This window comes from Hippichthys cyanospilos, chromosome 2 (genome assembly GCF_059441005.1).
Source record: "Hippichthys cyanospilos isolate Australia breed blue-spotted pipefish chromosome 2, RoL_Hcya_1.0, whole genome shotgun sequence".
Classification (NCBI taxonomy): Eukaryota; Metazoa; Chordata; class Actinopteri; order Syngnathiformes; family Syngnathidae; genus Hippichthys; species Hippichthys cyanospilos.
In genome coordinates this window covers 6736671-6753825 of record NC_142370.1, presented here as the reverse complement: position 1 = coordinate 6753825, position 17155 = coordinate 6736671, and the positions used below count along the sequence as shown (strand labels likewise).

The window sequence follows — 17155 nt, the reverse complement described above, 5'->3', positions numbered from 1 at the left end:
AAATGTACGGGAATGTCTAACGGAGTTACTGAAGGAGTTTTAAACATGAATTTGCCCACATCTCAGTGGAGACGAAGAGACATTGAGTCAGAGTGGACAATGGCTCGCGCCTTCATTGTAAATGCAGCTGACAGGAGCTGTGACAGTAAGCCGCCTATCATGGTGGCAATCCCCAAAACATGATGGATGCTCTCAAGGTGAAGGAGTCATCATATCTTGCCTTTTTGGCCTGTGTAACTCTGGAGGCAGGTAATGGCTACCAACGGGTCAAGCGGAGTGCAGCAGCTTCTGAGGTCGCTGAGGCAAAAGCGCAAGTGTGGAAGGATTTGAGTGAAAACAGGGCAACCTCCAGAAAAATCAAATGCCCCAGTTTTTAAACACATACTCTATTAGAAAAATAAATAAATATTGCCTTGAGAGTCAACGTTTAAAAGTGTTTATTATGACAATAATTGAAAGATCTGAGTTGCAAGTAGGTTCAATGGTGCCTGGACTGCTTTTCTCAGGTTACAAACAACACTCAAATGCCCTCCGCAGGCATATCTTTGAGATATGCCTGGTCACCCCAGACTTTAGAGGGCAGCAGAATCACCCCTAAATCAGTGCATAGTACTACTCACAATACGACCCAAAGAACTAAAATGCACTAGAAAATGTACAGCTGACCTTAACTTGACATTATGTAAATTGTAATGAATGCACATGGACACATATATGAGAAATTGACAGGTTGCAGCAGTCAAAAACAGGCATAAAAGTGGACGTCCTTGGACATGTATTTGTTAAATCTTGGACAAATCCCCTTTGTATGAATTTTGCTTTTCACCTCCTCTGTAAAGTACAGCATAGTAGATAAAACATAGCAACAGATTTGACAGTTGTACATGCATTTAAAGTTCCGAGAAAAATTAGATTCATCTTTGGAAATTATACCTGGTGGACGACAAAGCAATTTTTCAGGTTGGGATGGCTGACTGTGCTGTCATCTAGGAAGGATTGTATAGCAGGAGCTGCACTTTCTCGCCAGAAGGCCAGGGGACATCTACTGGAAACTGAACTATTTAGGAAAAGAGTACTGAGGTGGATAAGAGTCACTTATGTGAGTGGATCATTCCAAATCAGTCATCAAACCACAAAAATATTTTCCAAAAAGAATACATCCATCTCCTATTCATGTTGATCTTAAGCTTGACTTCTAAATCAACAAAGATAGACCTGAGGCAAGCTGAAAAGAACCTGCATGCATGAGCAGTAAGGCAAGATGCTCACCTACCTTGCTGCTGAATAGGTAGATAATGGATGTCACAACAGCAAATGAGTTGAAAAATCTTATCCTGAACATTCAGAGATTCTCCACACAGAGCTGTGGCTACAAACAGATATGTTGGATTGTGAATGTTTATTACATGAGCACAGCACTAAATTATTTCATTCCATTTTATGATCTGTTAAGTTACCGCACTACTGGTCATTTTACCTTTACCTGCTTGTTCCACATTGCTTGCACCACTGTCACTGTTTGGTACTACAGCACAGATAGTAAGGTGGAAAGGTGGTTTTGCTTCAAATAACAAGGATTTAAAATGTTTGACAAACAAACCAGACATGTTTTTAACAGCTGACATGGTCAGGGTGTGTGTGTATGTGTGTGTGTTCGTGGAAAACATGTGTGGTCAATATAGCGGACATCATAATCACGGGATTCTGTCGCCCCATGGATAGTCGGGGCTTCATTTGGCATCCCATGTGTTCACGACTTCACTAAATATTCACTGGAGTTGAAAACTGCACAAATTTATAAGGGTAGGTGCATATGCATGCAACCGATGCCGCTTACATGAAATTGAACATATTAAAGTGATTAATAAAAAAACAAAAACCTCAGAAAAATTTGGGTAGTGCACTGGAATTTGTTTCAATGGTGACTAATATAACTGACAGCGTAAAAAAAAAAAATCCAGTTTCGTTTAGAATATAATTTTCATACAAGATGTGGAAGTATAATCAAGCAAGTGGTGCAGTTGTTGGTCACGTGTTTTAATTAATGTACGTATATATTAATGAACACATTTACAGTCGGCACATAATCGTTTTTGACCCCTGTCGTTCGTGATTTATTTTGAATAGTAAATGAAATCGGAAGTGGTGTATTTCTACCGTCGCACTTTAAAAGTTGGTCATTTTGGAGCAATGCTATTGGCCAAAATAGCATATTTTCCGAAGCGGAAAGCCTGTTTTACGTCGGACGTCACAGTTGTGTCATTATTAGAATAACTGCGATGTGCGCACAATTCATGTATGCAAATATAGTTTCACACGCGTGAAAAAGAATCCGTAGTAATGCAGCATTGCATGGCGTGTGGTGATGACGACTAGCCTACGTCAGCGGAAGTTGGAAAATGTGGACGGAAAGAGCAGTCTTTAGCGTTTATACTAGTTTCTACTGTCCTCATGGCTGTGGTTCCGTACGCCGAGAATGTGGTACCTGCCCTTGCTAAACTTCAAAATTCGTCAGCGCGTTTTCATTTTGCTAGCCATGATATCATCATAGCTCAGGATTGGAGAAAGCTTGGAGTTGCAGCGGTTGTGTGGGACGCGGTCAGTGACTCAAAGCAACGTTGCGCTTTAGCATTATGCGCTTGAATTTATTAAATACGTTGATACATTTTTTTTTTTTTTTTGCAGGCTGTTGTTTTGTGTATGTACTTGGAGCTGGGTCATGTCAATCTCAAGGGAAAAGTGTCCATCGAGCTGGGAGCGGGCACTGGACTGGTGGGCATCGTTGCAGCCCTTCTGGGTAACTGGCACTGATGACGTGTTGGAGATGTCATTTCAGTTTGCACCCTTGAAACGTGACTGTGACTTTTTTGACTTTCCAGGTGCCAAGGTGACCATCACTGACAGGAAGTGTGCTCTGGACTTCCTGTCTAACAATGTCAAAGCCAATCTGCCCTCTGACCTCCGGGAATCTGTGACGGTGTCTGAGCTGTCTTGGGGCCAGGACTTAGCCCGCTTCCCGGCGGGGGGGTTCGACCTGGTCTTGGGAGCAGACATCGTTTACTTGGAGGACACATTTGCGCCGCTGATACAGACACTTCAGCACCTGTGCGCCGATGCCTCGGTGGTGCTGATGGCGTGCAGGATACGCTACGAACGAGATAACAACTTTTTAAACATGCTGAAGGAGCAGTTCACTGTCGAGGAGGTTTTCTATGACAGAAACAGGGACATTCATATATACAAAGCTCATAAACTGCCCAGGAGTGACTTATGATTTCTTTTGAAATAAATGTATGGTTTTGAGACCCAAGCTTATCAGAAATACGTTTATTAACGGCTGCTAAAATGTAACAGCTCTAACATAAAATATCATACAAGTTGGTGCGGACGTTAAGAAAATAAATGAAAAGCCACATTAAATATACAGTAACAAAGTCTCATTTTACATAACGCCAAAGAATAAAATGATATCCATTAATAAACTTTCTAGGGGTGGATGCACTTTACAATCCTTTAGCAAAATGTGTGAACAACAGTCAAATATTATGTGCAACACACCTTACTAAATTGAGATGCGGCATGATCTTTGTGAAGGACAAATCGAGACCTGCCAATTTTGTACTGCTATTAAGTTGCCCCAGTGCTTCATGTTTGAATGTAAAACACGCGTTCCACAATATATATATATATATACTGTATTTCAAATCCAAACTACATACAAGCAGTTGATGTTTCCCCCTCGAAGTGGGCCGGATGAGCGCATTCAAACAACATCCTGTGATGTTTGCTTCACTCAGCGCGTGAAGAGGCAATTGTGACAAGTTGTGGCTGCCGCTGATACTTGAAAAAGTGCCTTCAATGTGCTGAGCAGAGGACACTTCCTGCCCTTGACCACAGCTTGAATTAGAGCAACCTTCCCACTCCCCCCGACCGAGCACTTCGTTATGGCAGAGCGCGTTAAATTCTGATGGGTTTACTTCAAAGACCAAAACTTGTAGTTTGGATTTGAAACATCTTTTCTAAACACCAGACTTGGAACCTCTCTTACACATATTGTATAACTGGATTGTTTAAGCAAGGAAAAGTGCATAATGTATAAAACCACCTCGAATTTCCCTGTCAGAGAAGTTAAAAGCATCACAGACTTTCTGCGACTGGGCTTTTGCATAACAAGTTGTCAGCAGGGCTCATTATTTTTGGTTTTTATTAAAAAGGTGACATCAGAAATGATTAGAATACAATACAAAAAGCATTTTATACTAGTTGTATCGCACATGCTTTGTGTCAAGCATCTCCACGTTTCCCCCTATCTTTTTATAATCCAGGTCTCCAGGTAAAGTCCGAATTTATTGCAAACTCAGATGTGTGGAACAGTTTTTTCCTGTTTAAAAAAATGGTGCAGACCAGTAAAAGAAAAAAAAAACCCAAAAATAATGACCCTGCAGTAATAGGGGTAGAGGCAAAATGTCAATTAAAAAAAATATCCAAAGATTGCTTGTTTTCTGCTGCATTAAATATGAAAATTCAAACGATAAGCATTTTTTGTTCACGTAGCAAGGCAACACAAGCCAATCGAGGAGCAGAACATCATAAAACACAGCTCGTTTTGCAAATTCAGGTACACTATGGAACTATTATGAAGCAACTCATGTTATAGCACGGTTTCCATGATGGAGATCTCCATGTGAGCCGGGCACCTCCAGGGAGGGGGAATCGTCCAATCAGTTGTGTCAATGACATCTTCAGCTCAAACTGAGAGTGACAAAATAAACTTCCTTTTGGTCACTTCATTCGTGAGCGCTCCTCTTGAGGACAAATTCACCAGTGTCAAGGGAACAGAATGCTAACTTTGAAAAGGCAGTTAACTTGCCTAGTGGGCCACATAAAATGTTTGCTTTTTTATGTTTTTGTTTTTTTTTAAGAAAGCAAAACAATTAGAAAACGCTGAGTGGCATCCATTTTGCATGGCTCTTTTGCTGAGTCTCTGTACATGAGTGCGACCCCGACGGGCAGTTGAAGGTGAGCCTACTCAGATTTGTGGCAGTACAAGTCTTTGAGGGCTTTAAGTTCCTCGATGAGGGTTTTGTTCTGGTTCTCCAGAACTGCTACACGGTTCTCCAAGCATTTGACATACTCCTTTTTTTTCCTGCGACACTCTCGGGCAGCCTCCCTGGATGAAAAGAAAAGAAAAGAGGTCTTGATAATTGTCTTTGGTCGTGGGACTTTTATCATACAGCGTTATCAGCAACATACCTGTTTTTCATAAGGCGGACCTCTCTTTTGCGCGTGACCTCCTCTGTTCCAGTCCCTGTACCCAATGCAGGTGAGGTCGCCATGACAACCCCAGGGGTGATAGCGCTGGTTGGCGCTGTGCGGATCTGATAGGCTTGAACATCTCCAGAGGCGGCTGAAGGGTTGCAGGTAAATGGTAACTAAGATGTAATTCAAAGAAACTTTGCCATCTTTCCATACCTTGTACAACCACCTGGTTGCTTGGCAACAGGATTTGCTGCCCATCACTCGTCTGGGCGTATTGCAGGATGGTGGTGCCAGGTTGCGCTGCCGCAGCATTGGCCATGGTGAGTGCCTGCAGGCCCTGAACGCCATCTGTCCCATTATTGGCCAATTGAATGGCGCCTCCCTGGGTGATGGCGACTGCAGGGGGAGATTATTGTAAATCGTCAGCCTTGAAAATAATTCAAACCAGGATTGCAAGATGGCAGTGGGCAACGAACATACTGTACTGGCCACTGGTGGTTTGATAGATGGGTGTGGGCATGGTGACGGTGGCGATGGCCGGGGCCGTGTCGTCTTCTGACTTTTCTTCTTCGATGCACGGAACTGCTGGAGCGTCTGATGATAAGTCATTTAGGATTTTCCTGAAGTGAAAGGCAGAAATAATCAAGTACAGTATGTGATTGAGTAGAGGGCTGAACAAGTTTGAAAAAATTATTTCAGAACAATTGCAATCTCATTTGCCATGATTTTTAAAGGTCCTATGATGTTTTTTCTTTTTTATTGAAAAAGCAAACAGGCGACACAATAATATGCAGTACAATAAACGATATCTGATTTGTTATTTCTTATACAGTAGTACGTACATGATTGGTCTCTTAGGTTAGGGTGGTGTTAAAACAAAGGCAAACCAACTATGAATAAATATAAAAGACAGGTAATCTACCTGCTTCAACTGGAGTTGTTATTTATTAAACAATTCGACTTGCAGTCTTTAATCCTTTCACTCCCGTTGGACCAATGCATCCCGCGGCTTTTCATAAAACGGCAGTGGGTATAGAAATGGTGGCAATTAGATGAAATGGCATCCCAGCGGTTCATTACACAGCTATCTGCACATTCTAGTGGCTACTAGCAACTTTTCTATCCACAAACAAGCCAGTGCTGGGCCCACTGTCAACAAGCTAGCTTGCGTTGCACAATTTCTTGTGAATTAACCATCTAGTACTGCGGAAATATATTGAAAATATGTGATCCTAGACTTATAAACAAGTAATATATGCCAAGTCCGACCCCCCCCCCCCCCCCCCCAAAAAAAAAAAAAAAGAATAAAAGAATTGGTAGAAAAAGTGTTAAAGCATTCCTGTCAACAACTTCAAAAGATTCTACTAAACAAATGTGCCATAAATAAGTCAAATAACCACACTATTTCACATAAAATTTTGTGGCTTTATTTCTTCAACTTTCTATATTTTAATTGAATAAAAAAAAACAAAAACATATTTGCAGTTCTTCTAAACACTACATCAACTAAAGATTTACTTTTCAACATAGTACACATAGAGAGCCTAAGACTTGCTCCAACGGCACTGTACCGCAGTGTATAAGACCTCTTTTGTTTCGGACATTCAAGTCAAACGAACAAAGTAGTAGATGGAATAAGGTTCAGGGTAAAATCAAAAACAAACAAACCTGTACGAAGGTCGCCTGGACAGAATCTCTCTCCTCTTCTGAGAATCTGTGACGCTGTCCACAGACTCCTGAGAGTCCTCGCTCTCAGCGACCGTTGAAATCTTTGCAGGAACATAACAAAGTCATCTTACATTTTTACTGTTTACTTTTGGTGACATAAGCGTCAGGTATTTGGTGCGGTTCCCCACCTGAACTGCTTGGACCTGAGGCGACTGGATGACCGAGGGCTGGGCCGCTTGGATCACCCCGTGCACTTGGACGGTTTGGCCATTGGGCAGCTGGACCAAAGCCACTGTGGGGCTGCTGGACGAAACCTGGCTCGATGCTATCGAGGCCTAAGACAGAGACAACCAACTTACTAATACATGGTATGCTCCTTAATAGATTAAACGTTTTAAGATATCGGTGTAAAGTGATTACCTGGGCCAGGCCAATCTCAGACTCCTGCTTTACACTCGTGTCACCACTTTGCTGTGCATCTGCAGTAGCTTCCATTGTCATGTAAAATCTGCACAATGAAAGAAAAGTATTCAGTGTAGTGTGCATGAGAATTTAATCATAATGTTCACGTAAATTTACACAGCCGCCATTCAGATGTGCTGATTTACCTCAGCAAGCTCTAAGACAGGGTTCACGAAGGTGGTGGGCAGCAGGTAGCCCTTGGGCCCCCATAGTAGCCTACAGGCCTGTTTCAAAAATTGCTCCTTCACAATCTGATTTTCTAGGAGCGCTATTAAACTGAACATTTGAAAAGGTAAATACCAACTTGGATTTATAGAAACTCATCATCATCATACTGATGTTTGATATGACACATTTAATAACATGCAAAAACAAAATTAACAACGGTAATTGATTTTTTTTTCTCAAGTGTGTATCAAACTGGCAGTTTTAGCATTAATTAGTCCCCAAAAATAAATAGCAGTTTCACAAACGGGTGGCGATGTCTGTTGTGAGGCATCGCGAAGGAGGGTGTGGCTTTAACACGCGAGCGCATGTCATTTTAACAAAATCAAAATAGAGCATTAAAAACCAAGGACAATAAGCCGGGTTAGCAAACGGGATCGTATTCTGCTTTATATTATTTTGTTGGTGCCACGCTTAAGTCTAGATAGAATGCTTGACGCACTACGCCGCTAGCCGCTGTGGTCAACATGTCTTGGTTAGCATGCTAACAAGCTAATAGGACTGTAATAACTTTTATTCCGCGTTAGACGTTTTTTACCCCATTTCTTTCGCATTCCCGCTGTTAGATGTTCGTTATCAGATTTAAATGCGCCACCGCTTATTAATTCAGCATGCCCTAATTTTATACTGCAAAGTTGCAGGCGTTGAGGATTTGAGAGGGAAAATTCTATGTGTACCACAGTTTATATTCCTCATGGTTTATTTTCAATGTATCTGCTAAAATGTCTCGGACAAACTGCTTCTGTGACTTAGTTCATCGGTGTTAGGAAATTTCTTTCTTCTTCTTCATTTTTTAAACGTAGCCAAAGTCTTCATCTAAATCTGACTTTTTGCAAGCATTGCAGCGACCGACTCATTTTAGTGAGCCTTCTGCATCGCCGCCGCCATGATTTCTTTGTTGACGTTGTGCGGATACAAGCTGCAAATAAACGTTGCGGGCAGCCATCTAACTGTCTAGCAAAGATCGGATGCGTATCCTCTTACCAACACAGACTCGCTTCGTCACTCCCGGGTCTACGGAGCTCCACTTTTATTCAGACCGACACGTAAGAGACCGCGTCAGGCTACACCTCCGTCGCGTCACCGAGAACAACAACACGGAGAGGAGGAAGAGGGGTACGACGACAGCGAGACTCGGTAAAAAACGACCGGATGTCCGGAAAGAGCCGAAGAAGGCCGATGAGCCGAAAACTCACGACTAAGGCCGAAAGCTTCTTCCTCTTTTTTTTTTCTTTATTTTTTTTATAAGCGTGCTTGGCGTGCAAGGAATTGTTTACATTAGCGACCATCTGGGTTCTGACAAGGTTCTTACAAACACCGAATTTAGAGGACACCATTAACGCTTTACTCACCATGTTTTTTTTCCAATAAAATATTTCGTTTTCATATCAATTTTTAAAAAGGTTGCAGTTTGAAAATGTGATTCTGTCATGATAAATGGTTATTCTGTAATGATAAAGGATTACTGTAAAAGTTGTTTGGTGTAAAATTGCTACTTTGGCGCCTAAAGGCTAATTCTCATGTCCCCGTCGGTGTTTAGGGTGCGGCTTGAAAAATATGCCAAGGCAAGAAGGGTCGCCTTAACAAAAATAGGGCATAGGCTAAGCAAATGTGTATTTTATTAAACGGTTGTGGGGAAAGTCCGCATGTAACTTTTTGCCCCATCCATCGTCGCAGGACCTCTTATTTATCCATCCATCCATTTTCTAAAGCCGATTTTCCTCACTGGAGTCGCTGGCTTGCTTGTGCCTATTTAAAGTTGGCCCAATCTACAATCAAATTGCGGTAAATAGTTTTTACTAATTTGAAAGACAGGACTCTATAATGTCAACGAAGAGTCTGCACTTAACGCGATTGGTTTATTTCGAATCTCTTGTGGTTTTCCAGTAAGAATGCCAACATATTTGACAATGTCCAAATAATGCTGTACCTCACCACCAACATTTTACAATTTGAACACTGAAAAGAAATGTTAAACTTGTAGGATTTAAAAACAGAACAAAAATATCTACCAAAATTACTCAATCAAAAATTAATGCTTACAAAACATATATAAAATAATGACCCATGTTTGGAAAGAGCAAATATCGGACAGCTACAGTGTCAAACGGAACCGTTTTACGCGTTGATTCGTGGTTTTACCACTAGAGGTCGTCTGTGTACCATGGGTCTAATACAAAATTTGAGGTTCGCCCGACCGCAGTTTGGAGTTGTTTTGATAACATGTACCGGCATCAGTTGTCTTTCATGGCCATGGTCATGGATTTGATGCTGTCAGTCTCTTGACATAAACCAAATATTTAAAATGTACTGTACAGCTGTTAAGCGACAACAGTAGCTTCTGCTGAATGAATGTTTTTGTTTGTTCTTTCATTGTTTTGGATGGGGGGAGGGTTCAATGTAATTCTTAACCACGTTCTGTCTGATTTCCATCCCATACAAGTTTTACACAGACAGGTTACGGTTGTAGGAGGTCAAATTTCATGACTTCAGAACAGTCCTCCTTTTATCTTCAATGTTTTATCACAACTGTTGTCTAAACCATTGTTCCCTAACCTTTATCGAGCAAATTAGGCACCCATTTTACATTGAAAAAAATCTCACGGCACCCAACCAAAGGAAAAAAAATCTGAAAAAGTACGAATATCAAAACAATAATGATCTGGACTCAATTTACTCGCAAATGTATACATGTTGAAAGAAATGGGCCTGCGTGGTTGGAAAAAAAGTTGGTATATTCAGTGAAAGCCATGAGTTATTCCGTTTGGAAGAGTATTTAAATGCCCTGCCTGTCACTGGCATTGTAAATGAACCATTCTTAATAAATAATGAATAAACATTGTCAGACTAATTGAGTGAAATATGAACACTTCTTACAGTACGCAGATGCTCTCTCAGGGCAAATTGCTTGAGAATTAGCCGACTAAACCCTTAAGTTTTCTGGTTTCAAATAAATGGTATATGTGTGATTGTTCTCACTGCTTGATTGTTCTCTTTCTGGTTTTAATTGCTTCCATCCACCCTCAATAAAACTTGGATTCATTGATGACAATAAAATGGCCGTAGTCTGTCTTGGCCAACCTTGACTTGGCGCTATACTCTTCCACCCTGCCATACTAATGACTCAAAAATGAAATTGGATATGGATGTGATGCACCTGCAGCAGTTTGGGGGTAATGCCATCTAAACCAGTGGAGTTACATGGTAAATGGTGAATGGACTTTCACTTAAAAAGTCCATTTACCATTTACTGATATAGCGCTTTTCTACCTTAGGTACTCAAAGCGCTTTACACTAACTAGTCATTTACCTACTGATGACGCAGCATCAGAAGCAACTGGGGGTTCAGTGTCTTGTTCAAGGACACTTAGACATGGTCTTTGATGGTCAGGGGATCGAACCCACGGCCTTTCGGCTGGGAGACGACCACTCTACCACTAAGCCATGCCGCCACATAACTTCTTACTCTTTAGTATCCTCATATTTGAAACGCTGTTATCGTTTGAAATTATTGTGTAAAGTGAACACAAAGAATGGTGGTAAAATTCCGGCAGTGAGAAGCGCCTTAGTAACTTTCTCAGTCGATATAACACGGGGCAAATTCGCAGTCAGGTGGCAAACAACAAAGGCTGAGTCATGCTGCAGAAATCGTTTTTATGTCTCTCGTCATGATCATAAACTCAACTAAAGATGCTTATTTGCCTCGACACATATGCACTTGCACTTCTGTAGGAGCGCAATTGGCTCATTAATATTCAGTATGAGGATGGATCAGGACAGTTTAATTAGTCTTCGGTAACGTGTTTGGTTAATTTCATAAGCAGGTGTGACAACAACGAGGGAAAATCTAACAACGGCTCGAATCATGAATCATCGTTCTCATTGAAAGCTACAATGTTTAAAGCATGGGGAAAAAAAAAACAAGGATATTTGAAGCACGTTGCAATGTTGATTTTTCACCCAATAAACACCCCGAAGAGTTACCTGTATTTGCCTTTGTTGATATGTTTCAAAGCATTTCCTGCCCGAACAGATAAAGATGACTTGTGAGAGGCCCGATAATGATAGCAAGCTCTCGTACAACCAATGCAACAGGACTTTATTCTCTTTTAGTTTCAGTTTGGTTCTGGAATTGAGGAGTTGAGATTTTACACCGAGTCGGCCATGTAAACAGCAATGTTTCCTTTATGAGTTACAACTGTTTTACTGTCGAAAAGCGTACTGTAGAAATGGCAAACATGTGTGTTTGGGAGGGCAGAGTAGGACAATCGATGTCCGTAGTAAATAATTCATCTGCTGCATAGGGACCGATTTGATCATAGGGATGGGTGTTAGTAAGAGCTGTCACTTGGCACTGTTTTGCATTTTAATGTATGTAAAACACCTGCTTTTGGCCCCTTTTTTTGCTCTACTGGGCTAGGCTCTAGCAACCCAGGACCATTGGGAGAATAAGCAGTCAAGATGATTGGCCGTAGAGAACCTACGCGAGCTCGGAGAGAACATGCAAACTGCACACAGGAAGGCCGAATCCAGCTAGAATTGAACGTGGGTCCCTTAACTGTGAGACGGACGTGTTAACCGCTCATACCCCGAGCCGCCCACAGTGCTAAAATCACAATTAAATTGATGTATACGATGTAGCCATGGTAATTATTGTAAATACTCCAACAAAATGTATCAGTGGAAGACTTCTTAAGAAAATGTTTTTTTTCTGGTAGCCCATTTATTTTTGTTGTTGTTGTTGCACATTGTTGTTGACATTTTTCCATGATGTTGTTACAAAACAAACGACTGACAAAACAAAACTGAATGTGGTATTGTAAGTTGAATGCTATATTTTTCAGATTTTTGTATTTGACGTACAAAAAATAGGTAGGAGGGCAATACGTGCACGTAACAATTATATCCTTGTTTAAAAATCTCGATTAACGGAGAACACTGAGTGGATGACTTTTCTCCTTGGGTCAATAATATTGACACATGCAGCGTAATTACACACTAACTGGCAAGGGAGGTTGAAAAATAAACTGTTTTAATTCTTGCAGCCATATGTTCACTCACAACAATGTATCACTGTATCTTGTCATCCACTTGGTGGCATTAGATCCCTTTTAGTGTTTTTCATCATCCTGGTCAGCAGTGACGTGCCTTGTGTTACCGTACATCATGTTTGTCTTGTGGGTGATAGATGAAATTAGCATCTTCTTAACTTTTTAATGGAAGGCCAGTGGATTTCAGCCATGTGGTGCTTATTATGTACTATTTACAGCTTTTGCATTCGCAATACACTTGCCTCTCCCAGGTCATCAACCGGTGCCATAAAATGTTCTCATTATCTCTGTCACTTGCCGAATGGGGGCTGCCGTAGCAAAGTGGGATCTAAGCTGTGGCAGCTGGTCAAAATCCTGCGGGGAAAATGAGACTTCAGACCAATTTATGACCATCATCTCTATGTGCGAGGTCAACACAGCAGCTCTTCAACCCACACGTACACATGTGAAACATACCTAGCGAGTGATTGAACATCCCAGTGGTGCAAACACTCCTGACCTAAACGTCGTCCTTTGCAATAAAACCTGCATGGCAGGATACGGCTTCTACAAAGATTTAAAGTTTTGTACTTTTCCATTCAAAATGAGGCACAAATTGCGTGTGTAATAAATGTTTGTCACTAAGCTGCCTGTACATCTGTTCCTGTATGTGGTTGACTTGATTAGACATTGATTTTCCTTAATGAAGACCACCAGCTACTGTATGTTAGTTGTGGTCAGCCTGCATCCCTTCTTTAAATTGCCTGTGCAAACGCATATATTTGCAACATGCCTATGTAGTTTTGTCAATAAATAGTGCACCTGTTGTTGAAGTTATTTTTCTCATCCCAAAACGGACCATAAGGAAGCAGTGAGAACACATATGCACCCATCAAGCAAATTGCAGAAAATGTGCGGTCCAGCCTATAACTCCTCCATCCATCCATCCATCCATTCATCCATCCATCCATCCATCCATCCATCCATCCATCCATCCATCCATCCATCCATCCATCCATCCATCCATCCATCCATCCATCCATCCATCCATCCATCCTCTCAACCACTATTTCTCACTAGGGTCATGGGCGTGCTGCCTATCTCGCTACATTTAAGCGAGAGGAAGCGGACACACAGAGATGATCGTCAACCGATTGCAATTGCCCAATTTTTTTCCTGAAAGTGGCATACATTAAGATTTCATTCCTGTCTGCCTGTAAAAATCAAACTTTGACAAAATCAATAGTAATGTCCATCAATTATTAATCTCTTCATCACATTATCTGCACTGCCATGGTCAGTGTGCCTTGCCATTAAATTAGGTTCCACTTGCTGATGCTGCGAGAGAAAATCTGATTTTCAAGGCAACCAGAGTGCCGCAGCAGGCTGTAAATCATGGCCCAAACAGCCTAGTCACCGATGTCCAAGACACCCCCAAAAACGACATGGGAGGAGGTTGCGAATATAATCTTAAACATTATAATCTATAGCCCTTTTCTTAAATCCAGCTGTCAAGTCTCTTGGTTTAACACAAGCTCTCAAAACCCCATTGACAGCATGCTCTTGGACATTTTTGCATACCGTGTGGTTTCTCCTGTTTTCTTCTCCTTCTCACTTGTGTTTTTATTCATAATAGTAGTAGTTGACCCCTTACACTTTGTGGACCGTGATTTTCAGCAACGCCTCCACTCGACACAATATTGAGTGTGTTGATATATGAATGCGACGTGTCAACATTTTAACAGCCTTAAATCTTGGAGGGCAGAAAAAAATCACAAAACAGTCTTAAATCTGGTAGCGTGGAAAGTATAATTCCCGGCACTCAGTCATAGCAGTCAAAGATACGTCTTGAGTGTGGCTAAGGGGGAAATTGGACTCATTTGGATACCGCTGACCTTATATGCATGTGTTATATCAAAAGTTGAATTATCAGACTCATTTGAACACCTGGCGAGGGTTGCCATGGTTACAAGGCCCCCAGAAACATAAGCGTTCACACACACACACACATATGCACACATTCAGGCTCATTCAAAGTTGAACAAGATTCTCAAATCTAAAAATGGGATTTTGTTGGGATGTCATATCGTAGCAAGGCCTGAGCCGCTGCCGCCAGGCAGCCAAGTTATCCTTACATGGTGAGATTGTGTTGACCTGGACCTCCTGTTAATCCGTGCTAGAGGCACCACGGTTCATAAGACCCTTTTAATCAATTCTTCAAGGTGTCAACTCAACCCTTTCCACTTTTGCCTTTGCCAACCCCCCCTTCCCCACCCTCATATTGCCACACATCCAGAAGTGAAGTTTATTTCAAATAAGTATTTCATGTCGACACATTTGTGAAGTAAATAGGAATTTGCCTTGATCTTCCAAATGATCCACTGACATGTTTAAAGCTGGGCTCAAAGACATAACGTAAATTGGAAGGTGTCAGTTGGTATTGAGGTGCACTCTTGGCTTTTGGAGTTACCTGTCATTATCTTGGGTAATATACCCCAAACCCCGTGATAGAAATGTTTAAGTGGACCTGTGGTGCTGAAAATGAAAAATTCACACAACTGAAACCACACATGTATTAGTTCTTTCCTGCTTGCATTAAAACAATCGTATAAAAGCAGGAGAAACCAATTTTTTTGAGACAGCATGCGCACACTCATAATAACTAGCAAGGAGCAAAGACATGACACGGCATCATTGATAGTCTGGCTGCCATTTATCCCCCATTCAATATGCGTGATTTTCCAGGTCGGAAACTGAGATAATCTGAGTCAGTCTCACCATTTTCAAGTCAATACTGATGGATTGAAGGACCTTTCTTAATGTCAATACTTATGGATCGAATGATTTTTTTTTTTTTTTGTCAAAGTCAATACTGATGGATTGAAAGACTGTGAGTATTGACTCTGGAAAATTGCAAGACTGATAGATTCTTAGTCTGACGAAGGAAATGACAGCAATTGCATGGGAAATCGCATGGACTTGTCAACAATGCAATATGATGTTTCAGCTCCCTGCTGGCAAATATGGCTGTGTGCATATCGTCTCAACAAATAGGTTACCCAAACTTTCATCATTCTACTGTAATCCGATACAGGTTTTCTAGATTAACAATATAACCATCTTCTTAGCACTACAAGTACACTTGAATTGTGCTTCACTTGCATATCCACTTTGGTTCTAGTAATCAACACTTTTACAAAATTACAGATTTGTACTCAATAGATTTATATTGCTCATTCTTGTTTACAAATTTAAACATATCTTCTACACTAGTTTCTTAGGCAAAATAATATTTCGAGACCTCTTCTTCCAGCAGCAAACAACGTCTGTCGACTAAATCGGTTAGTCAACTTTGAATCCACACTTTTATTGTTTGCATGAGCATAAACTTTGCTTTTGCATGATTTTTCTTGTAATCACAATCTATGTGATCTTACCTTGCCGTCCATTTTCACTCATCCCACACCTTCTCTCACAGCTCAAAGGTTACCATGGTTACCAGCTTCCCTTTGGAACACAAACCTCTCCTTCCCGAGGCTACAGGAGTAAGCAGGCTTGGTAGGTGTGGAGAATATGCTGACCTTTTGACTCGCAAAGGTCTTACGCATGTAGATGAGTGGGGTTAAAGCAACAGAGCTGCCTTGAATTGTAAATGCAGCCGACTGGCCTTATACCAAACTGGTGCCGGATAATTGTCACGTTTGAATCCGTAATTCTTGCAGGTTTCTCAGATAAAGCATGTGGGTTGTCAAATGTTTGCATCGTTCTGTCTTTCGAACACATACTATAGAAAACGGAAATGTTTTCGACATACGTCTGGCTAGAAAGTGCATGGTCCTTTGTAGCCCCCGAGTAGCACTGATGAAAAACGGCAGCCTACTCCAGCATTTAAGGTGCCCATCCCTGTTTGAGATCAGAGTAAATATTTGAATAACAAACAGTTTCTGCCTACTGCCCCCCTTCACCTTACTGTGCTGCCGCGTTTCGCCTGCTTCTGCTGAATGTTGCATTTCTTTGAGTGGTGTAAGTGTGAAGACTTTCTTTCACTAATCCATGTTAGGTGAGCTCCGCTTGCCGTATGCAGTGTAATCTTTGCTGCCATGTGTTATATATGTACACAGTGAATACCCATTTACCATTAATAACATTTACCGTAATAATGACGAAAAAAATATCCGGCCAATAGAGCGTTACATTTACATTAAGGTGGAGATGTAATTTAAACAGAAACCAAAGTTTCAAAATGTCATATACTGTACCAACTGAGATTATTTAGGGCTCAGGATTTGTGTGGGTCCTAAGAGTGGAGCATTGTAGTAAAAAAGAAAATGCCTGTTGTAAAATGTAAAAACATTTTTTTCTTAGCAGTGTGACCAGTTGCAGGAGACGTTTGTTTGCATGTCTGCATTTGCGGCACTTAGGAGATGGGTTATTTACTGCTCGGCCCTGGTGACCTATCCGTCCTCACGTCCGACCCCAGCAGATTAAGATGCAGCTGCTGGCGGCTGCCA

At 41.3% G+C, this 17155-nt stretch overlaps 2 protein-coding genes across 2 annotated transcripts; one reads left to right on the top strand and one right to left on the bottom strand.

Moving 5' to 3' along the window:
- Positions 1–2294: 2294 nt before the first annotated feature.
- mettl21a (methyltransferase 21A, HSPA lysine) lies at positions 2295–3310 on the top strand. Its single transcript, XM_088408079.1, has 3 exons — positions 2295–2598; positions 2686–2797; positions 2880–3310. Exons 1-3 carry the CDS (start codon positions 2452–2454, stop codon positions 3272–3274), a joined length of 654 nt encoding a protein of 217 aa, XP_088264205.1. The 5' UTR covers positions 2295–2451; the 3' UTR covers positions 3275–3310.
- Positions 3311–3312: 2 nt separating this feature from the next.
- LOC148427038 (cyclic AMP-responsive element-binding protein 1-like) lies at positions 3313–8742 on the bottom strand. Its single transcript, XM_088408078.1, has 8 exons — positions 8599–8742; positions 7348–7435; positions 7116–7262; positions 6928–7028; positions 5740–5879; positions 5473–5655; positions 5254–5407; positions 3313–5170 (listed from the first exon to the last, which is right to left on the bottom strand). Exons 2-8 carry the CDS (start codon positions 7426–7428, stop codon positions 5026–5028), a joined length of 951 nt encoding a protein of 316 aa, XP_088264204.1. The 5' UTR covers positions 7429–7435; positions 8599–8742; the 3' UTR covers positions 3313–5025.
- Between the last annotated feature and the right edge of the window lie 8413 nt (positions 8743–17155).

What these genes read in the sequence shown, in the direction of transcription:
- LOC148427038 (XM_088408078.1), bottom strand. Translation starts at nt 7,428, where the DNA reads ATGACAATGGAAGCTACTGCAGATGCACAGCAAAGTGGTGACACGAGT. An exon ending in CTCAGGTCCAAGCAGTTCAG is followed by an intron (nt 7,029 to 7,115) that starts GTGGGGAACCGC and finishes GTTCCTGCAAAG; the next exon opens with ATTTCAACGGTCGCTGAGAG. An exon ending in GTCCGCCTTATGAAAAACAG is followed by an intron (nt 5,171 to 5,253) that starts GTATGTTGCTGA and finishes CTTTTCATCCAG; the next exon opens with GGAGGCTGCCCGAGAGTGTC.
- mettl21a (XM_088408079.1), top strand. Translation starts at nt 2,452, where the DNA reads ATGGCTGTGGTTCCGTACGCCGAGAATGTGGTACCTGCCCTTGCTAAA. An exon ending in CAGCGGTTGTGTGGGACGCG is followed by an intron (nt 2,599 to 2,685) that starts GTCAGTGACTCA and finishes TTTTTTTTGCAG; the next exon opens with GCTGTTGTTTTGTGTATGTA. An exon ending in CATCGTTGCAGCCCTTCTGG is followed by an intron (nt 2,798 to 2,879) that starts GTAACTGGCACT and finishes TTGACTTTCCAG; the next exon opens with GTGCCAAGGTGACCATCACT.